The 23164-nt window shown below is 41.4% G+C and overlaps 1 protein-coding gene across 4 annotated transcripts; it reads right to left on the bottom strand.

The window, feature by feature from the left end:
• Nucleotides 1-1434: 1434 nt before the first annotated feature.
• Nucleotides 1435-23164, bottom strand: LOC128541104 (ATP-citrate synthase-like). 4 transcript variants are annotated; one of them, XM_053511271.1, is made up of 30 exons: nt 23079-23164; nt 19807-19973; nt 19593-19715; nt 18968-19030; nt 18663-18853; nt 18471-18550; nt 18093-18223; nt 17874-17992; nt 16840-16976; nt 16594-16655; nt 16369-16486; nt 15636-15790; nt 15403-15496; nt 13735-13791; nt 12853-12882; nt 10661-10802; nt 10182-10350; nt 8553-8657; nt 8200-8396; nt 7874-7955; nt 7583-7693; nt 7116-7243; nt 6762-6855; nt 5966-6120; nt 5617-5767; nt 4318-4461; nt 3714-3827; nt 3448-3530; nt 3248-3324; nt 1435-3025 (listed from the first exon to the last, which is right to left on the bottom strand). In XM_053511271.1, the coding sequence occupies exons 2-30, from the start codon at nt 19963-19965 to the stop codon at nt 2931-2933; spliced, it is 3366 nt and encodes a 1121-aa protein (XP_053367246.1). In that variant the 5' UTR covers nt 19966-19973; nt 23079-23164; the 3' UTR covers nt 1435-2930. The 4 variants fall into 4 exon arrangements, with proteins under 4 accessions (XP_053367246.1, XP_053367245.1, XP_053367247.1 ...); XM_053511270.1 differs by having other exon boundaries at nt 22900-23127; XM_053511272.1 differs by lacking the exon at nt 13735-13791 and having other exon boundaries at nt 22900-23115.

The following is a 23164-nucleotide window of genomic DNA, read 5'->3' as shown; positions in this document are numbered from 1 at the left end:
ATTGGACATGATTTGGAAAGGCACACACCTGTCTATACAAGGTCCCTTAGTTGACAGGTGTGTGCCTTTACAAATCATGAGTGGGGTGTTGTGTGTAGAATTCTGAGGGGAAACAATCAATTAAATTAATTAGAACATATAATAAAGAGGTTGCTAAAATGTGAGGGGTGTACTCACTTTTGTGAGATAATGTATGTATGGCTGTGTATACAGTCTGTCCAACCAGAGTTTGTCGTATAAAACTGTCTGGCCAGAATTTGATGAAGCTTTTGCAGTGCCTTAGATGAGCTACTTGCTCAATGTAAACAAACACCTACACTAATATACAGTACATCAATTAGAAAAGCTAAACTGTATAGCTTACAGGGACTACTTAATATTTTTACAGTGGAAATAACAGTGCTGAAGTTGTATAGGTGGCACACTCAGAATGCATGACTGTGCAATGTAAATACACTTAAGTTCCTTTTGTTTATTTGCTATAAACAACACTCTCCTATCAGCACTTTCTGTTTAAGGCCACTGTCACCCCAGTCACTGCTGTGCAGGTGTGAACGTATTACATCAGTTCATTTGTAACTGCAGCGCAAGCAAAATTATTGCCCCCTTGTGATTTGCACAAAGGAGGGTAGTGTGCAGAAATTCAGTGCTGCAACGACTTACGGAAAAGCATAAACAGAAATGTGTGAATATCTGCAAACAAAATTTGTGTACTCTACCAATACTTTAGGAAGAGTGGAAGTTTCTTAAAGAAAATCATTACTGGTGATGAGACACAGATTCATCACTACGAGCCTAAGAGTAAACGGCAGGGTATGGAACGAAAACATCCTCAACCACCGACAGAGAAAAAGTTAAAAAGTCAACTGGAAAATTTATGCTTACAGTTTCCTGTGATTCTCAAGGGCCAGTATTGGAACATTATCAGGAAAAAGGTTTAACAACCAACAGTGCTCGTTACAGAGCACTGTTTGTTGTTAAAATGTGCTATTACACTTAACGTAGAGCTAGTTATTACACCGGCTAATAGGAAGTTAATATAATAATAATAATAGTAAGTATGTATCCAATTATGTAAACATTAAAGCACTTTTTGTAAGTCGCTCTGGATAAGAGCGTCTGCCAAATGCCTAAATGTAAATGTAAGTTATCACGTATGTGGCTTTTTTTTTTTTACAAATTTCACAGAATATGTCAAGGTGCAATTTCTCCTTCTATGAAGCTACAGTGAAAACTATCCCGCTTAATAACTTTCTAATAGCTAAATATATTAGTGAAGATGACATTTTTAAAACCAGCTAGTAAGCTCACCGCTATGTAATAAACCTACAATTTATTTTTACATAATGGTTTTATTTTTTTCCACCCTTGTGCTTGGATCAAAACGAACCCATATATGAAACTGATGCTAAACATATCCTGTCCAGACACACGTATAACCAAGAATTACTTTATTATATTCTACAATATTACAGTTTTAGGCATGTATTTTAAATAAGAAAAAGAAAGAAAAAAAATATGACATAGCAAAAAGCTGTTTGATTTGATATTTAAATAGGGAAATTTAAAAACAGAGCTGTAACGGAGAATCCCAGTCTTACCCAAACAGCAAACAAACAAACAGGAAGTGGGTTGCGTGATTAGAAAAGTATTAGATCATGCAGAGAGGCTCTAACACATGAATCTGTAACACATCAATCAGTCTTTCTCCCCCTCAATCTCAAACATAGTAACATCAGACATTAAATTATTTTTCTTCCAGTTTCAGTAACAAGCATAAACTGACCTAAACCCAGACACAAAGCTACAAGTGTGCAAGCTGCTTTTATTATATTTATTACTGAGTAAAGCAGGAGTGTGTGTAAGAGAGAGTGTGTGTGTGAGAAATAAACTAAACTTTAAAAAAGAAATCCTTATAGAAAAAAAGTCATCTTCCCCTCGTCAACTTCAAGCCCAAAAGAATGACCCAGAATGCTTTGCAACCTGGCACTAAACATTTATCAATCTAACAAGCTAGTTATGAAGCCGGCTAGTTATCATGGTTAGCAAGACCACTAGTTACCAGCCTTGTTATTACGGTAGTTAACAGGAGGCTAGTTATTAGTGCCATCTTATCATCTGGTTTCATAACTGTTAGAGAACTTCCTACTCAGATACTCCTACTCCTACTACTCCTACTTATGACCTACTGTGAAAACTAGCCGTATTAATAACTAGCTTCCTGTTAGCAATACAAGTGGTCATAATCCAAGCTAGTTGTCACACTAGATAATAAAAGTGATTGGCAAACGTTAGTTGTGAAAGCATCTATTAAATCACACTGATAACTAGCTTTTAATTAGCTAGCATACATCCATTAAACAGCTTCTGCTAGTCAGCTTGTTATCAAAGTTTGTAAAAAATTGAGCTTCAGTTAATTTTGATTGAACTAAAAGTATACTAACAGGAATGTCGTTTAAGTTAGCTATTTGCAAGTCGACCAGTTCTTAAGCTAATTAATTAACAACATAGTAAGCCATGATCCCAGTTAGTATGCTTGAGTGCTAGTTATCAAGCTGAGTAGTTATCTGGTAGCCATTATCATGTTAAGCAGTCAACTACAGGGTTACTTTCGGAACCAGCTGATCGTTACACATAACCAGTTGGTTTTCTTGCTAGCAGGCTTTAGTGTTCTTGCTGCTGGAGTGTGTGAGTAAAAAGTTGCTAAAGCGCAAAAAGTACAAGGGGAAGTCGACGTACGTGCGTGCGTGTTATTGTGCACATGTGCGTGCAAGGTGCAGCACGGAGATGCAGGGTCAGAAGTTAAATAAGTGTTCCCTAATTGGCATGTAAATATGACTAGCGCACTTAATTCTCCCGCCACCTCCGGTTTATACTCTGAATGAAACACTTCCCATAGGGTTAGAGACATAAAACAGCAGCCATGACGGTCACATGGACATGTGCTCAGGAAGCACGTAGGAGATGTCGTCCCATGGGTGCCGGTACAGGCCCTGTTTCAACCGCTTTTGGTCCAGGTAGTGACCTAGGGCATAGGAAACATGAGCAAGAAGACGTTATAGCGTTAGATTCGTGGCTGTGTCCCAAATCACACAATAAAAACAGATTCCTCTATGCAGCAGCCTCTGGTGGTGCGCTGTTTAGTGTGTCATCATTCTCTGGTCTTACTCAGACACACTACTTAAGTACCCCACAGTGTGGTTTGTGACACAGCCCATGGTGTTGTGGTGTGTGTATGGTGCTGTACCGATGAAGCCCATGCTGCGTCCCAGAACGAAAATCCCGTTTAGAGCGCCAATTTCCACGAACTCGTCCGCCTCGTCTCTAAAACACACACACACACACACACACACACACACACACACACACACAGAGAGTGTTACAATTCATGGACGCCTGCTGAAGTGTGTTTAGTAGCGAGTGCTCTTTAGGAGTGTATGTATTTACCGAGTGAATCCTCCACAAGTTCGCAACAAGTCCACAAACGCCACGCCGATAAAACCGTCTACGTTCAGGATCAGATTTGGCTTCTGTAACAGAGAGAGAGAGAAAGAACACTAAAAAAAACAAACACAAAACAAATACACACACACATGCACAGACGCACCCAGACAGAGACACACACACACACACACACACACACACACACAGACTCACACATATGTGTGATATATGTATATGTGAGAGACACGCATGCGCATACACACACACACCTTGGAGGTGGTAATCTTCTCCACATCCAGAGCGTAGTCCAGCAGTTGTGTGGCGGAGAAGTGCTGCTTTACAAAGTCCTTTAGGATCTGCACTCTCATATCTGGATTATTAATCTGATAACAGACACACACACAACCATCATTATTATTATGATCAATATACATTACATAATAAATAATGAATCAACATCACTTCCAGACTTTAAGGTCTCTGCAGTCTGGAAGCGTTAACACTGCTTCATTAAAAAGAGGTGTTACAGCCAGGCATTTCTGCTGTAGACACACAGCTCACTGTAACATTGATGTTCATTCTCACACCACCACACATGTTCATGATGGCAGATGCCACTACATGCAGCAACAAGTGCCTAGGTGTTAAAGCAAGTGCGTGCAGTTCAACAGCAACTGTGTTTGAAGTGATCTGTGAATGTTATAAGGTTTGGTGACTGAGCGAAGAGTGACTTTTACAGACAAGTCATGACGGTCAGAACAGCATCGAGACAACACTTTTAGAGGCCTTCTGATTCATGGAAAAGAGTACAGGTCTAAATGGAACAGTAATGTGTATTTGGTGTATGTGTGTGTGTGTGTGTGTGTGTCTCACTGATTTGACACGATGTCCGATGCCCATGATGAGTTTGCCGTCTTTCTTCATCTTGTTGACAAACTCCATGGGCAGCATGCCGCTGTCGAACGCCTTACTGAACTGTTTAGCAGCTGCGTCCAGAGCACCACCGAACCGATCGCCCTGTAACACACATACACACATTTTATTTTTATATATGTATAAGGTGTCTTCTCCTAAAACGTTCTATTGAGATAGCCACAGAGTGTGTGTCAGTTAGCAGCAGAGGTGGGAGGTAACGAAGTACGTTTCATTACTGGACATAATTTACATATCTATGTACTTTACATGAGTAGTTTTATTAAAGAAAATATCTGAGCCTGTAGTATTTGAAGTGGTAGTTTTTGCTGACTATTATGTGTAATTATATCGACACTCACCTAATGACATATCAGGTGTTTGAAATAAGAAACGGAGCTGGTTAGAGACAGCGATAAAAACTGCACATTTACAATTGGGAAGGAAAGAGAGAGAGATACAGAGACAGAGAGTTAATAGAATACAAGTATTAATACAAGTCCAGTACTTTTGATACTTAAGTAAACTGGAAGATGAGTGCTTCTGTACTTCTACTTGTACTTGAGTAATATTTGCACTTGGGGTCTCTACTGTAACTCAAGTACAGGATTTGTGTATTTTGGCTGGCACGGGCTAGCAGAGAGAGCTACAAATGAAACACACACACTGATTAAAATCGACACATCACATTCTCCTCCGACAGTAGGTACAAGTCCTTGGACATAACGATAAGGAAAATTTCGTACTGTACTTTTTTTTGTAGTTAAACTCAGGTCAAAATACCCTGTACTGAATATCGTTTGAGTGACGTATGCACACACACAAGCGCACACTGGAGTAAACAACATTATACAAGGACATCAACTGTAACCAGACACCTAGGTGAGGAAGAAGATAAGAAGAAAAGGCAGCTATTTGCTGGGGAAAGACAAACTTACAGATTACAGGTGTGCGTGTGAGATAAACAGAGAATAAGAACTCCTGTAATTTACCCTAAGTTAGACTCATCTTACTGTATTAATGTTTTTTAGATTCACTTTGTAAGGTGATTAAATATAACTCTGTCTCTCTCGCTCTCTCTGTTATGCAGTGTCTTTGATCGGGATTACCAAAACAATAATGATGCTCCACCCATAACCACGCCCACACCCGTTTACATGGAAGTGCAGTGCAGTGGAACACTGTTGTTTGTGTGTGTGTGTGTGTGTGTGTGTGTGTGTGTGTGTGTATGTGTGTGTGTGTGAGAGATGCGGGACGTACAATGGTGAGCAGGCCGGATGTGAGGCTGGAGACGAGGTCTTTCCCAGCACGAGCACACACGATGGTGTTGTGAGCTCCGGATACAGCGGGACCGTGATCCGCCGTCACCATCAGACACATCTCAATGAACTGACACGCGTACCGGGGCAACCTGCCATGAGGGAGAGGGTGAAGGACACACACACGCACCAGAATAAGTATGTGATATTTTTTTTTTTTAAGGGGTTTTCTTTTTGGTCTCAGTGGACAAATGAAGGTGTTTATATGTGGCCTATCAAGTGAATCAAGTGGCCTTCCCACAGTGGAATTAAGGGATAGGGATACTATTACATTTGTGGCCAGTGTGTACCTCCGCTGGAACCAGAGCAGGCCGAGAACTCCACCTAAACCCATCTCCTCCTTAAAGACCTCAGTGATGGGCATCCCAGCGTAGATCAACTCCTGACCTCGCTCGTCACAGATACTCGTCATGAAGGAGGCTGGCTTACGGATCAGACCCAGCTCCTACGCACACACACACAGTCAACAAAGGTCCACATAAACATCACTCCCAATCTCCTTTCACCCGTGTCCAGTTTATCGTATGCCATGTCCTCTTATAGAACACTCTCGTCACAAACGACTTGTATCACAATAACAGTGACAAAACAGTGCACTGCCAAGTCAGTCATGTTCCCACACACATACTGGTGTGTGTTAACAGAAAGGTTTCAGACTTCAAACTGTGTATCTGGGTTTTCAGATGTCCAGTGGAATGAAAGTTATGAATAATTTTTTTAAGGGTAAATTTTAACATGACCAGAATATGGGAGTGACATCATCAAAAAAGAAAACTCTCAAGATTAGCATATTATTATTCTTACTTTAGTCATAGAAACACCCGAAAACAACCATAAAAACACGTGATCATGTGTATCTGTGCTATTTCTTTGCAGCTGTGACCCATTTATTTCTTTATTTTTTGCAGTTTGTATAGTTGGTTAAAATTAAATGAAATTCAGTTCATCATGTTGCCTATTTTGTGCTTAAAAAAGGATTTGTCACTCTACACTGCACAGCCCTATAGACGTTTATTGAGAAAAACATTTAATGGTTAAAATACTCTGAGCATTAAGGGCTAGCACCTAAAGAAGTGAGAGACTCACCCTGGCCCAGGAGTAATCCATCGGCACTGTGGGAGGGGGAACTTCCTGCGCAGGAACAATAACGCCACTCGCCACCAGTTCCTCGTACACCGTCCTGACCAATCGCAACACATGCGCGCACACACACACACGTTTTATGAGATTTCACTGGATGATCACTCAGAAATTCTAACAGCATCGAGTAGAAACTCAACTATTTCTTCCTGAATTTTCATTTTTTACATTCTTCAAACCTAAAATAAAAGTTTTTCATTCAATCTTGAAGTAAATACTGTATATTTTGTCACATACTGTTTTTGAGTGATTAGGATTGTTCTAGACTTTGACGATAACTGGTTTTAGATTATTTTATACCTGATGACGTCTCCAAGCTCATCAAAGCTCTTGGGAACGTAAACCCCGGCCTCCGCTAGCGCCTCATTCTTCGCCATAGCCGTCTCCGAGGTCTGATGAGCGCACGCACCCGCATGGCCAAACTGCACCTGAAGCACACACACACATTTTGTCCAGTTTTTTAATGACTCATCCTGTACCAATTAGATGGTCTTCCAATTAAATGCTCCTTAAATGGTTTATGCCCTGCCTTCACCTGGAAGCACGTCTTGGGGCCTATTCGACTGGAGAAGTTCTAGAACTGGAATTCATATGCAAAATTCACAAAGAGGACTCTAGAATACTTTTCACATAACAGTTTTCCCTTTGATTCGAAGTTCTAGAATTTCTCCAGTCGAATACACCCCTTGATCTACAGCAGAAATAAACGAGGTTTGTAAGTGTGTTTTTTGCGTGCACACACACACACAAAGATGCGTAATACTGACCTCGGAGGAGAAGAGTGTGGCGCAGGTACCGATACACCAGCACACCACAGGTTTAGTGATCCTGCCCTCCTTAATGCCCTCACAGATTTTATACTCATCTGTACCGCCGATCTGCACACACACATACACACATACATAGACACACACACACACACACAAAGACTGTAAAGGAGGAAGGAAAGGGAGGAAGACTAGAACAGCATTTTCTATGCCATCACTCACAGGAGCCACAGGAAGTGACATTACACGTGTGCTTGTAAAGAAGTGTTACGCTGTGTAAAGCAGCCTCACCTCTCCAAGCACCACGATCATCTTCACCCCGGGCGTGTCCTGATATCGCAGCACGTGGTCCATGAAGGTTGATCCGGGATATCTGTGTTAATACGGGAGCATGTGTTACACCACCACTGAACTCTGCGCTCTGATTGGTCAGAAAGTGTTGATTAATTCTCTAACAGCTGCTCGGACAGCAGCGCAGGTTCATATTAACGCTTATTGTTTCTATAGAAACAACTAATTTATTTGCTGATCGCTCCATCCTATAATTTACAGTGATTGTTGGCATGGTAACATGTCCACTTATTTTCACACAGCTCTTCTCGCGAAGAGCGCCTCACCTGTCTCCGCCGATGGCCACGCCCTCGTACACGCCGTCCGTTGTGCGAGAGATGATGTTGTTGAGCTCGTTAGACATGCCCCCCGAGCGGGACACGTATGCCACGCTGCCAGGGCGATACAGCTTCGACGCCAGGATGTTGTCCAGCATCCCGCCAGTGTTCCCAATCTTAAAGCAGCCCGGCTTAATCCCGCCCACCTCAAATAAATCAAACACAAGCAGCAAGGTATTCCATCTGAAACGCTTTGCTAATAACCTACAAACCGTGCAGCATGTTTGCACGGATGCTGTATGTGATTTGGGATGGAGATCAGCTCGTGGTGTGTGCCCACAGGTGTGTGTGTGTGTGTTTACCGTGGCTGGGCCGATGATGGTGACCCCTTTTTCATCTGCCGTTTTGATGAGTTTCCGTGTGAGCGCCTCAGGGATTCCCTCGGCTATGATTGCTATAGTGTGGATCTAAAAAAAAATAAAATAAAATAATCACACCCACATTTCTTTAGTTTATTTGATAGTATTTTGATGTAAGTTATGGATATTGTGGATATTGTGAGAGACTTAGTGGATGTCATACATACGGTGTTTGTTTTACTTCAGACATTTTTGGGATAGGGAGGCGATTGTATTGGGGTGATGTAAAAACACAAAATTAGGTGTGTCTATGTAATGGTCTCACTGTGTACAGGTGTGCCTTATATTGGGGCCAATCCCAAAAGACAACCTTTTTCAATGTGTCATTAATTTCAACATTCTGTGGGTATAAAAAGCTGGTATTGTCAGTAAGTCATTCCAAGTTCATTGTTCAAACAGCCATGAACACACGACGTCACTTAACAGATGAGCAACGCCACCTGGCCATGGCGCGCCTTCGAGTCGGTGGCAGGCAGTCAGATGTTGCTCGTGAACTTGGTGTGTCTCAACGTGTCATCAGCAGACTTGCATCAAGACACAGAACTACTGGCAGAGTTCATGACAGACTAAGGAGTGGAGCCCCATAAGTGACAGACCGCAACGATGACCAGTACCTAAGGACCTATGCACTCAGACATCGTTATGCAACTGCCACACAGCTGCACATTCTTACCTTAGAGACATCATAAAACCCAACACCATCCCCTTAATTCCTCCAGCACACCCCCAACTTTATGTTCATGGATGATAATGCTCCACCACATCGTGGCAGAATAGACACAGTTAGACTTCAGAAAGTTGGAGCCTCATATGGTATGGCCATTAATGTCCCCTGACCTGAACTCATAGAGCACGTCTGGGACCAGTTGAAGCAGAGACTGGATGATCGTAAACCCTACCCCCACGTGACCTGGCAGATCTGTGTGTGGCACTTGTGGAAGAGGGGAGCGCATTGCCTCAAAACAACATCATGAAGCTAGTGAGAAGCATGAGACGCCTGTCTTTTATTATTTGGGGCTGCTATTGTCAAAATTTTTGGGGTAATAAACTTTAAACTAATGAAAATAGTGTTTCTTCTCATACATTATTAGTAATATCAAAGGGAACTTTTACTTATTTTATTAAAATTCAGAGCAAATAGGAAAAGCACTCATGTCAATAATATCCCTAACTTATTGTGAGTAGTGTAGATTACTCATTTTTTCATGCTTTTAAATATTAGACATATTCGTTTTTCCAATGTTTTATATAGATTTTTTCCAATTATTGTATTATAAATGTCATAATAATTCATATAACAAAAGTATTTTTTTAAGATAACTTACAGATGAAAAAGGTAAAAGGTGAATAAAGTTTGCTGTTACCATGGTGAGGGTTATGTGTTTGAAGTGAGAAAGCAGGTGTTCCAGGTGTGGCATTTTAAAACCTGATTTTCCAAAACAGTTCAGTCCGAACTTGTTTCATCTTGGGCTCACCAACGTGAGAAAACTAGTAACCTTAATCCTGTATTTAATCCTATTCATAAATCATTATAGGCCTAATGAGCCCATCATCCCAATGGCTATTCCTTACCTGGGGGTAGTTCATGGTCTCCATAGTGCTGTCGAAGGCCGAGCGGAGAGACGCAAAGCTGATCAGGACGTCCACCTCCGGGTGCTTCCTCATAGCGTCGGCCATGTTCTTATAAACGGGGAGCAGGATCTCCTTGTGACCCCAGTAGAACTTCTGCTTGTGGTCTCCTCTGATCCACATAAACACACAGGGTAAAAATTGGATTATAGGGCAATTGTTCTTGAGGTCTGCATCCTGATTGGTCAGAAGGTTTGGATTAATTCTCCATAACAGCTGCATTTTAAGGTCAGGCTTTCTGTAAGAGTTTATCGTTTATGAAAGGAGTCTCCAGCATCTGTAACCTTTCTGGACATCTTCAAGACTCGAGTTTAAGCCTTTTGGTTTCTTAGTAACATGACTAGCGTTTCGTCGTATTAACTCTAAGAGACAGAAAAACTCAGTCAAAGCCATAATGAGGGAAGTTTTCCAGTTATACTTACGTGAAAGGATAAACCATGGCAGCTACCGAGGGCTCGTCACGAGAACAGACGTAGTCGAAGTCCAGCATTCCCTGAACCGCTCGTGTCTGCATCCCCCACACTAACGACTTGGTGGACTTACTGAACAGAGTTGTAGCTTTAGCTAAAGAGAGAAAGAGAGAGAGAGAGAGAGAGAGAGAGAGAGAGAGAGAGAGAGAGAGAGAGAGATTTAGAGATTCCAGCATCCCAAAATTAGGACAAACAGGAACTAATGGTGCTTAAAAGCAGGACTTACACCACAGTCAACTTGTAATTAGTCATATTTACTCACAACATGATGTCTACATAACAATAATAATAATAATAATACTTTGTTCCTTTGTGTCATTTGCACCTTCAAAATTTACATCACTGTATTTAATCTTTTATTCCACACATACTTTAAATAAATAATTATTTTTAAAAAGTAGCACTGATTTTTGCAGTATAACTTGATGTACAGTTTTACAGTGGTGATTTTTACAAAACATTTATCAAGTTTCCATTTGAATTAACTTGTACATCACAAGAGAGCAAACTTGCAGTTTAGGCGATCTCATTGTCAAGCAAGAGCGGCCTTTTATCGTGTTATTGTTTTTATTTGCATTTTAAAACGTTTGTCTGTCAAAACAAACATGCTGCAGCTTGAACTCTTTAAATACTACTGAAAAATATATTATTAATGATTAATCAATTATTGATTGTTAACGTGTTAATTATTTGTTATCTGAAAAATGCCAAAAATGTTACTAACTTTGGATTTGCAGGATATTTAATTTAAAATTTTGCAAATATTTTTCCTTTTGCGTGTACTTTATTAATTTTTGTACATTTAAAACAATTATTAAGTTACATTTTTTTATTTGTTTCTATTGTTCTATTATTTTATTTTCTATTGTTTTCCTGACAATTTCCTAGCGCTTCTACTGTACAGATACAATTGCACACAATCAAAGAAATACCTCGAGCATCTGTGGATCACTTAATGACTTGTCTGTCTGTGAGTTGCAGTTTGTCAAGTACCATAAGCTCCTGTTTGGATCAGTTCCTCATTTTTTTAATCTGATAACTAATTAAACACACACACCCAGAAATGCATGTCTTTCTTATCCCAGTGTACTGACTTACCCGATAATTGCCACACACACAAACACACACACACAGCTCCTCCCAATAATAATTACAGGCTGACAGAGGAAAATGCAAAGGCAAGAATATAAGAGAATAACAGAACACAATCAGTGAGCACTGTTCCCACAATTTTCTTACTTCAGAAAACATGAGCATGCGCGCGCACACACACACACACACACACACACACACACACACACACACACACACACACACACACCAAAATAGGGTTTTTCATCCCTGATTTTACTTTGATTTCACAATCCAATCATGCTTTAGTCACACTCTCACACCTTCAACTACAAAGCATGCACTGGCAAAATAAAAGTTAACGTATGAAGTTGTAATTTGATGACAATTTCTGACCTCCAGCTTTATAAGCAATGTGCTACAACGATAACTCTGATGAGCGATGTATATTTTCCACTCTAAATCAGTAAAGAGACAGGAATCCTCAGTCACCTCAGGACAGATTCGATTAAAACTGCCATTCTATAAACATCATGATTTTTTTAAACTTCCCAATTAGATATGACATTTTTCTCAGATTTTTTCACAATTTTACATCTTTAAAAAGGCAGATCAGAGGCTTTTAATATGCACGAGTTTTGATAATGTAGCGGAATAAAAATACACTTATGTTGCGCCACTCGGAATAAAATAGTTTATCTGAGGCTTCATCATAAAAATAATAATAAAAATATTAATAAAAAGATTTAGGGGTCAGCGTAGCGATACGTGAATTACCACACAAAAAATTGTGATCCATAACGGAATAGATTTTACCACCCACCCCGCGCCCCCCCATCTACAAGAGTCAGTTTTACAGACACTTCCTTTCGCTGTTCCTTTTCTGAGGTTTCTAGACCTCTACATCTTTACTTAAACAGAAGAGGAATTGAGCAGGAGCGTATAGTCATGAAACAAGGCCCATGTTTACCAAACCAATCAGTTAATATGTTCACACCACAGAGCCACAGCAAATCCAGGGGTCAGAGAGAGAGAGAAACAGATTGTGCAGCAGGTAGAACCCTCGTCCCTACCTCTGCTCCGCTCTGCTGTTCTCTTGCGCTCTGTTCATCATATAAAGACAGAAATACATAAATAAAAAATAAACAAACATGTTACAAATCAGAAATCAAACTTATTTTAAACTGAACTACTCAGTTCAGACAGACCAGATTGGTATAATTTTAGCACACACACAAACCTTTATTATATGTAAAAGCACACAGAAGTGAGAGACACGCTACAGGTGAGTTAGTAAGACCACGCAATCACACCCACGACATGCTCCGGATTAATTGCAAATCATTTTAACCGGAAAACACCTTCATTCAGGATATTCGCTTCTTTGACACGGTAACCTGAGGGCGCTTTCACACTTAGTGCAAACCAAAAAACTAATTATGTAAAATAGTGTGCTGCAGCTCTACCATTACCTGCCACTTGTCTGCTCCAGCACTACGGCTCTCTACTTAGCTTGTGAGTGAGTTCCTGCAGTTAATCCATTCAGAGGTGGATGTTTACCAGAGTGTGTTCTCACCTACCCAAAGAACCGCACCGATGGGGAGAACACACGGACTAAACGCTTTGTATGTGAAAGCACCCTTTGGACTAAAACCAGGCATGTGCTGATCATAGATCACTGTTTGGCTGTGAAGGAGGTTCATTAGGAAGGTAGGATTCCCCCCCAACCCACCTGCCATGTCTGAGCTCTAAAGAACTGTGTGTGTGTGTGTGTGTGTGTGTTTTTACTTGGTAAAAAAAATCTGCCTTGTACAGACACATGCCTAGCTAGGAATCCTGCCTCACCCTGAATTAAACAATCAATTAATTTTTTATTGTAACGTTCACAAAGCCACTGAAGTGCAAGAGTGCAAGGAAGGATGAAACAGGAAGTGGCACGACCCTTGACCTCTTACCTTTGACTCTGGTGCTGCATGCACTCTTCACCGACCGAGTTTGGTAGAGAGAGGACACTTAAAAGAGTTTGAAGTTGATGAGTTTGAAGGAGTGAAAAAAAGGAATGAAGAAGGGTTGTATAAAGGAACAGAAGAAAAAGGAGAAGAGGGCAAAATTAAAATTTTTGTGAAAAAGGAAAAACAGATCGTTTAAAAAGGATGACCAAAATACAGACAAGCGAAGAGAATAAGCAAATGATGAAGAGGCATGAGTGTGTGTTTGGAGACACTGTGCTATCTTCAATTGCAGTGAAGGAAAATGTTATTATTATAAAAAAGTTTATAATCTTTAACCCTCGTTATGAAATATAATAAGCTATGTATTCCCGATGTGATCTACACTCACGGCCGAGAAAAATGAACTTCTCAAGCAACGTAAACTTCTCAAGATGCTCTCAGACCAAATCCTTATCTAAAAAGGGTCATTTGGTCAGGAGTCCCAAACTCCCTCTATCCAAGAAAGATGAGAAACTAGTGCTTAAAGGAAAATCCTAAATCACATCACTACCAGTGGGCATGGCAGAGAGATGTAAAGCTCACCTACACTCGCCCTCACATTAACCCATTACAGTGGTACCTCGACACGCGATACGAACGCTCCTCCTCACAAATTTTTCCGTCTTTAAAACTTTGCATCCGCATACGAAGCATATTCGCCATACGAACGAACGGGCCTGTCTAAGAGTCGAACCCTGGCTAAGTTGCATGTACTTCCAGGTTCAAAACCTGTTTGTGTCAGCGAAAAAGCCAAGAGTTTATATATTTTTTTTCTTTTGCAAAAAGAGAAAGAATGTTAGCAAGATTGTCAGAAAGAAGAAAAGGGAGCCCATTTCAGTTTGGTTTTTAAAGCAGCTGGTGACAAAATTAATCATAGATTAAGGTTAAATGAGGTTTAATTTCTATTTATTTCATACTTTACTTCATTTAAAGTTTTTACTAAACTTTTATATATGCAAAAATATAATTATAGTGTTGGTAATTCGTAATATTAGTAGTATTTTTGGGTGGCTGAAACGGATTGCGATGGAACCTCGGATTATGAGTAACAGTTTGTGAGTGTTCCGCAAGACAAGCAAGGATTATTAATTAATTTTGTCTTGAAAAATGAGCAAGTCTTGGTTTACGAGCACCGAGTATCACGTATGTGCTTCTTGTTTTGACGGTGAGTGTCACGTGATCACAACTAAGCCAACGGTTTTTCCTCTCTCTTGCGCTGCGAAATTGTGGTTAAATCGTTTCCCCCGCTGGGTCTTAGTGCTCGTCTCTCACTGGTATAATCAACATCCGTGCACGCATGTACCGTTTACTATAACACAGTGACCACTTGTGTGTGTGGGTGTGTGTGTCTTAAATCCGATTTGTAATTAATCTTCAAGGATCAGTCGGAGACTCTCTCAATACACTGGAGAAGCCTTTTCCCAAAAGACTAGAATAATGAGCTAGACCTCATGATCCTTTAGTTTGCAGGCTCAAAGTACAAGCTAGAGACCAAGTGCAAGTCAGCCATGACATCCCTCCTCGAACTAGATAGCTCCTTCCATCACCTCACAATATCACAGCTCTACTTTTCTACTCTCTACTAAGCTTTTAAACTGTCCTCCATCAGTCAGTGCAGTAATTTCTAGTTACCTGGTGGAACTCCGGGTTTGGGCTTTTTAGCAGGTGTGATGTCGTTGTTAGGTGTGTGCTCAGAAAATGAAGCAGTTCTGGTCGCTGCTGGAGTCTGAGAGTGAAGAGAAATCAATAACCAATAATTATAAAAATATCTGAACCATGCACTGAAAGTGTACATAAAACTTTCAGAATCAGATGAAACTGGACGAGGGGATCAATAAGAATGATATCTGTAGGCGGTCACGCACCGCGGCACTGCTGCTCGAGTTAAGCAGGAAATTGGCAGTGTGCGCGGCAACCGGCGGCTGATTTGGGATCGGGCGATGTCCTAGGGCCATGCCAACGATGGCGGTCATGTGAGTCTCGGTGCCGAAGACATGGATGGGAATCCCAGTGGTCTTTCCTACAAACACAGTGACCTGTTATCAGTAAAGGATGACTTTGTAATAGAAATGTTAAAGAAATCTTTTATCATACGGTGAATATAACACATTAAAAAAAAAAAAAATCATTAATTATGTAACATTTTATACATTTCTTATTTCATTAAATATTATTGTAACTTGTAATGTGACAGTGTTATTTTTCTTTTAATGACAAGTCTTTTTATCTTTGTATTTCATCTTATCTATATTTTTAAGTCAGATAAGCATTTCGCTGTATATCATACTGCATATTGTTGTGTCCGTGACAAAGTTTTAATTACAATTAGATTAAATTATTCACTTGAACACCACTTGAACACCACTCTTATTACTCTTATTACTTTGCCCTTATTACTTATTACACCACTCTTATTACTTATTACACTTGAACACCACTCTTATTAATTTGCCATCATCAAATTCCACCCGTTATATTACAAATAACTTTGACCCTTCAAAGAAATCGTATTTAATTATACAACAGTAATAACCATATGGTGAGTGAAAAGTGTCTGTCTGTAAAGTGTTGTTGAAAATAAAACCACCCTCCACTTACCGACTTCCCCCATCACCCTTAGGCCTTCTTGGTAATTCGGTCCACCTCGACGCACAAAAATAGTGACCTCATGCTCCTTCAGAGGACCCTGGTAGTCCTTAATGGCTCTCACAATGCCCTAAAAATAAAACACAAGCACAATGGTCAGGAACGCATGAAGAAATCTGCTTTATCGGAGTGAAAATTTCAGAAGTGTGGATTAACAGAGTAAGGAAGACTTTTAACCTTAAATGTTGCTGCAACATTTGTGAAGTTAGCGATGCTTCCTCCAATGATCAGAACTTTACCTGAGAATCACAGAAACATAGAGGATGAATGGAGTGTTATTATGTACGTTAGTACCCACAAACACACACACACGCATTTTGTGTTGCTCGTTCTTTGTCCGACTTGGCTGTGCACATTTTGTAAGCATTATAAGTATTATTATTGTAAAGGATATCAGTGTGCACCAAACACACACACACTTACCGTCGGGGTGTTTCTCACGAGTCATGAGCGAGAGGATGGTCTTGGCGTAGTCATATGTCTGCTGTTCACTTGGAGCGCCAGAGTACTCGCCATAGTTCGCCAGCTCGTTCACTCCGCCCAGGTCACAGATAGTGTCACTGAGATAACACACGCACAAAGCAGATAACACACACACACTCGCACACAGATTAAACATCTCTATTCAGGTTATCTTCTTCTAAGAATCTTTTTTAGCATCCGGGCCTCACAAAAGATTTTGCTGCATAGCTCATACACACTTGCACGCATACAAGTAAAAACTCGGTACACATTTAGATCTTACTAAGCTGAACAACATTCGCTATGCATGTCATGCGGCCTACTCAACTCAAAGTCAGTTACTATGAGGTGTATGCAAAACGCACCCAATGGAATTTTTTATACTTCTCCTAGGTTGATTTATACGATCGCCACCAACCCGAGCCAATATGATCTCACGACACTGAGGTGGGAAATTGAGAAGAGGGTTTTTATCTCTCAAATGAGTCAATCGTGACGATGGCTTAAACTTATGCAGAAAAGTGGATAATAACATTCTTAAATATATATAATTATATACGATGTCATAACAGTGTCGTATTTCTCCTGTAAATGCATTATCTTTGTGATGCACACGGGTGGGGATAGCACAGGTGCTTGGGCAAGATCATTGTTGCTTAGCAACTATATTTTGTAGTGATTCTTTCATTTAGGGATATATTTTTGGAAATTTATAAAGAAGACATGCATGTCTGAGTGACAACACACCGCGAAGTGAGTAAACATGCGCAGTAGGAGTTGCCTGATTATCGGTGTCGATATTTAGCATTATAGCAGATATCTTTATTAATGTATCACTACTTTGGCTCCGATGCGGCGACCCTGTTGTCTGTGAACTGAAGCTACATTCCACCCACCGCACACGCATGGGTTAGACACAACCTGCTATCAGTACTGAAGGCCATCACAGACGCACAGAGGGTTTTCTGTAACAGTTCACTGTACACCCGTCATACCTGTAGACAACGGAAGCTCCTCCTCCCGCCACCATGGTCCAGATTCGGCCTCTGGGGTTCAGCAGGGTGAGTTTAAGACTTGCGCCGCTCTTAGCATCCAGATCTGCTATGTAGGCTTCCTACACACACACACAACCAATTGTGTTGCCTCACATTCTGCAAGTACTATAATGATACACATCTATAAGTTATAAGCATCACTCCCGGTACGAGCGTTACCTCGGGATAGGCTTCTCTGCCAAACGGAGGAGGGAACTCCACATCGCCCCACTTCGGTTTACAGATGAAATCGGCGGTGGCGTCAATTTTGGCCGCCATGTCCAGTACATACACACCTTCCTGTGTGACAACTGATGTGTAAAAAAAGATAAATAATAAAATAGCTTTTTCAAGTAAGGAATAAAACACAACAGGTAATTAATCAGCACCTTTTGACCAATCGGATGACCGATAACTGAACTTGTAGATAATATCATTATCGTTTTTACTATGACCATCATGATATATCTAGACGTGAATCTACCACACTAGACTGTAGGGAGCTTACAGAACCGGTTATTTCGCTCCGCCCTTCGATTAGAGATTAACAACACATACCGAGCGGGTTGATCTCCAGATAGGTGAAGTACAAATCCTCGTACAGGTTAAAGAGTCCGACGATAAAACTGGCCAAAACCCTGAGAGCAGAAAGACACAGGTTAGAGTAAATGTCATGCTTGTAAAACATCTCACAATGTATGATGAAATAAAAATGTGTGTGTCCGCGTGTGTATTTGTGTGTGCACACACTCTTTCTTCTCCTCAGGGACGTGTGTGAGCAGGTTCTCGGTCACCGCGGTCAACGTGAGTTTCTCGTCCACGCCGACCATCAGGCGCTGCGCTTTGGAGTCGACGTCCCCGATGTCCACACCTCCTTCGTGATGGAAAAGCACATGATCTCCCTCACGTGTGGCGTAGATACACACGTAAAACTCCTCCTCCTGAGAACCAAATCACGTAATTAATATATACTTGTGTTTTATATGTTACAAAAAATAAAACAACGTGATAAACAGTCAAGAGCGATATACAGATAAAAGATATTTTCTATGCACCTGTGAGTGCGGCACAAACGGCTCGATGAGGAATTTCTTCAGGATGCCCGTCGCCTTTCCGACCTGCATTTGGGGAGCGGGAGGGGGAGAGGGTAAAGAACTTTTATTAACACGTTTAAGGTTTAATACTGTATGTACTGAATGTGCCCGTGACTTCATTCACACTTTACTGGAGCAAAACAGTGAACGGTTTTCTCTACAGCAATGCTGATATTAATGAAGAACGCTGACTAAGGTTGCTTTCTTCATGTGAAAGTGTCTCTCTGTTTTAAACCCTAAACCCAGGCACAAACGAGAAGTGTGAAAGCAGTGTGTGTGTGTGTGTGTGTGTGTGTGTGTGTGTTTGTGTGTATAATATGTGCGTGTGCATGTTCCTCAGTGACAATAAAAAAACACCAAAGGCTGACTGCTGTTAAACAGGTAATTAATAACCCAGACAGATCCACAGGCAGGGATGTAAATATAAAGTTAGAAAGACAGCAGTACACAGAGAAAGAGAGAGAGAGAGAGAGAGAACACACTAAGAATAAACACAGACAGATGTATTATCTCGTATAACCGATAATCAGCACACTAACCGGTAGTGTGTGCTGATTATCCCCCCTCTCCCCACATCAGGACTCACTGTGGTTTCTTTCATCATGCGTGACCTGAGCCAATCACGAACACCGTGGAGGTCGAGGTCGACACCCACCAGGCCCAGCTTCCCCCTGCGCTTGATCAGCTGATCAGGCTTTACAACCAGTCGCTGTACAGGACGACAGACAGGCGAACATAGTTAGAGAGAGAGATGGCAGTATCACACAGTCTCTAACACACAAACACTCACACACACAAACCTGTTTGAGGAGCCATGGATGGTCCTGAGCGAGTCGCTCCCAGTCGGTCTCGGCCGTAACGCTGGCGTACAGGAAGCGGTTCTGGATGGCCGCGGTGGTGCAGATGTGTTTGTACAGGAACTCCTTCCCTGTCTGCTCCGAGATGGCTTTGGCGGACATTGTGTCTCCTGAACAAACACACGCGGAAAAATGTAAAGCAACAAATCAGAGACAGACGAATAAATGTAATGACCACATGAACAAGGAAAAAGTCTTCTGGAGAAAAGTTTGATCAGGACAATGATCCAACCAAGATTCTGCTAGAAGCTCGATGATGGTGACCACAAGGTGAAACTTACTCAAATATATCAGTAAAATATTTCCTGAAAGCACAAAACTACCATGACACTCATGTCCAGGACAGGATGAGTCTGTGTAAACTTTTAAACTGCAACCGTGTTTGCATAGTGCTCAAACTCTCGTTTATGGCATTGTATGCAAATATCCGTGTCTGAGAGACTGGCACCTAACTGCGCAGAGAATTTTCACATCACACCATCCCCTGTACCACAACAGAGATGAATAAATGCACGCACACAACACACACACCTCGACACATGGTCACACCCGCTTTGGGGGAATAATAATAAAAAAAAAAACATTGCTTTATTGCATGGTTTTGTTTCAAAATTCAGAGTCTTATGTGGGAAGTTATGAGTTCCTACCTGTTGTGACCGCAGCATAAGGGAAAAAAAAGTCGCTATAAAACCGATAACTCTATAGTGTGTATAAATGGCTGTGGACTGTAGGACAGGATACTCCAGTAACTGTTCTCAGCGGAATTGTTAAGTTCACGATATCTCCGAGGTTAAACCTGTTCGTCCTGCGCGTCTGGGCTAGCAATCTGCACACGTAGACACGCGAGCTACAGGAACGACATTGCTCACATACAGCACCTTTATGTAACTCTTTTGTGCTCCTGGAAGAAAGAAAACCACAAATGTTTTACCTAATTATAGCGCTTGGTCCGGTACGACACAGTAACCGTGACAAAAGGTCAAGGAGAAGGACGGCATACTGTACCGGCTGGGCCTTTAGTCAACACACAGCTGCTGTTTGTCTTGGGGATAACGCTCTACATGTGCACACGTGTGTGTGCGTGTGTGTACGTGAGTGTGGGAGGGCGGGTGTGCTAGTGATCAGTGTCAAATTAATTATCTCATCTACTTCGAATTTTAAATTTAAGAAAATACATCAGACAAATGTGCCGAATAAATGGGACAAGGTGTCCTGTCCGACCAGCACAACTCGTCCTGCCACACACACAGCCCATAGTGTGTGTGTATGAGAACAATGAAATAGCTGTTTAATTCCCACCCAGTGTCATAATGGCTGCAGATCTCCCGGGATGTGTTTATGATGCTAAATTATGACAAGGTGTTTGCATGTTCTCTCTCTCTCTCTCTCTCTCTCTCTCACACACACACACACACACACATTATCCTCAGCACTGCTATCTAAAGAAGCTCAACCAGGTGTCCAGACTATTATTATGGAGCACAAAAAGTGTCAAAACTTTTTTTCAGCTCATCAGAACTGTTGTTGTTGTTGTTGTTGTTGTTGTTAGTCTTTCAGTTGCTCCAGTCACCACAGCGGTCCATCTGAACCGCACAACAACTTGGCACAGGTTTTACGCCGGGTGACCTTACTGACGCAACCTCCCCGTTTTATTTAGGCTTGGGACCGGCACTGTATCATAGTGACTGGGGTTTGGCCATTGGCTGGGAATCGAACCTGGGCGTCCTGCATGCGGGCAGGCGAGAAACCTACCACTGAGCCACCAGTGCCCAATACATCGGAACTAAATTTTCCACAATTATAATTGCACTTCTATGCAAATCTGCAACAGAAGTGCATAAAAGTGTCAAGACATTATGAGTCTGAACCTCGATGACGCCGCAGATTATCAATGTAACGCCTGATACCGAGACTTAGAAGCACATCTCGAGTAGCGAGGTCATTTTTTCTGTGAAGCCCCGTGCAGAACGAAAGATTCACTCCAATGACGTCTAAAGGGTCATTTAGCCATCAACACCCATTCGATTCAGGGAGACGCTAAACAGTCAGAACACCAACACACGACTCTCGTAGATCTGTAATTTAGCGAAGTTGTAAGCAACGTTTCGAAGCACTGAGCGGGGAAGGAGAAATCATCTGTCATGTAATCAAAATGTACATTGTCTGACAACATTTGGATTTTACTCTCAACAAATTCATATCAAGTTGATACACTAATTAACCTCGGAAACACTACCACACACGACCGAGCCAGCTAATCCAGCAGCAGTATCAAGATAGGCAGGGCCTCCCCTTTCTCCCCTGTCAATCACTGAGACATGGGCCAATCAGAGTCATCTGTGAGGTCATGTATGTTAAAGAGAGCAGATACATGCTCTCCTCACACTTTCTGATTCATAATATTTATTTATAGACTTAACACTAACAATACTGCACAAGACATATACTTATGAGCAGCTGATAAGGGCATGTAATTGAATTTTAGATATATGGGAAAACTCTCAATGGTCAAAAAGTGACAGCTGTCATCAAAACAGACCCCTTTGGCCTTCCATAGTTTACAGTGTAACGAGGCTAAGCACAATGTTTACACTTATAAACACGTATAAATGCAACTATACATAGGTATTTCAATCTACATGTATTTCTAACCCCTTCAATATAAACATTACGCACTTAATCTTTGTAACAACGCTGCTTTATTCACTAGAAGTTTCTGTCAGAAGGCGACGCTAACTCGCTAGCGCACTGCACTGACAGCAGCGAGCATGCTAACAGGTAACGAGCTAAACTCCACCCAAAGAGAACGTATTGTACAAATCATAAAACAAGACAACACCACCATACTGTTATTATCAATAAGCTAAAATGCTTCATCTCGATAAATTTGGTCTTATTTCTTAAACGCGTTAATTATTTCTTTTCTTCATAAAATAAAAACAGCTAGTGGTAAAGTTACGGGCCGCGTCTTAAATGACTCGATGTGCCCTACGGAGGGCGCTGTGTTAGGTGTAACCGTCTAACAGTGTAACTTACGTGAGATGGATTTGAGACGCGCCCAAGCTCGTACTGAATGTACTGTCCGCGCGTGCAGATGAGCGGAACCCGCGCGGAAAAGTGAGAACGCACTGGGAGCCTGAAGCGCGCGCTAATGCTAACACTGTTCAACCGTACAGGCAGACAAGAAGAGCACGAGCGCTTACTCGCTTACTCACTCGTTCAATCGTTCTCTCTCTCGCGCGCGCACGCTCACTGCCGGTACAGCTTCGCTCGCGTCGCCAGTCTCTCGCCTCATCATCTC

This window comes from Clarias gariepinus, chromosome 14 (genome assembly GCF_024256425.1).
Source record: "Clarias gariepinus isolate MV-2021 ecotype Netherlands chromosome 14, CGAR_prim_01v2, whole genome shotgun sequence".
Lineage (NCBI taxonomy): Eukaryota > Metazoa > Chordata > Actinopteri > Siluriformes > Clariidae > Clarias > Clarias gariepinus.
This window is presented reverse-complemented; position numbering and strand designations above follow the sequence as displayed.

What these genes read in the sequence shown, in the direction of transcription:
- LOC128541104 (XM_053511271.1), bottom strand. Translation starts at nt 19,965, where the DNA reads ATGTCCGCCAAAGCCATCTCGGAGCAGACAGGGAAGGAGTTCCTGTAC. An exon ending in TCTGGAGATCAACCCGCTCG is followed by an intron (nt 18,224 to 18,470) that starts GTATGTGTTGTT and finishes TTTACACATCAG; the next exon opens with TTGTCACACAGGAAGGTGTG. An exon ending in TCGGACATCGTGTCAAATCA is followed by an intron (nt 3,828 to 4,317) that starts GTGAGACACACA and finishes GTCTGTTATCAG; the next exon opens with ATTAATAATCCAGATATGAG.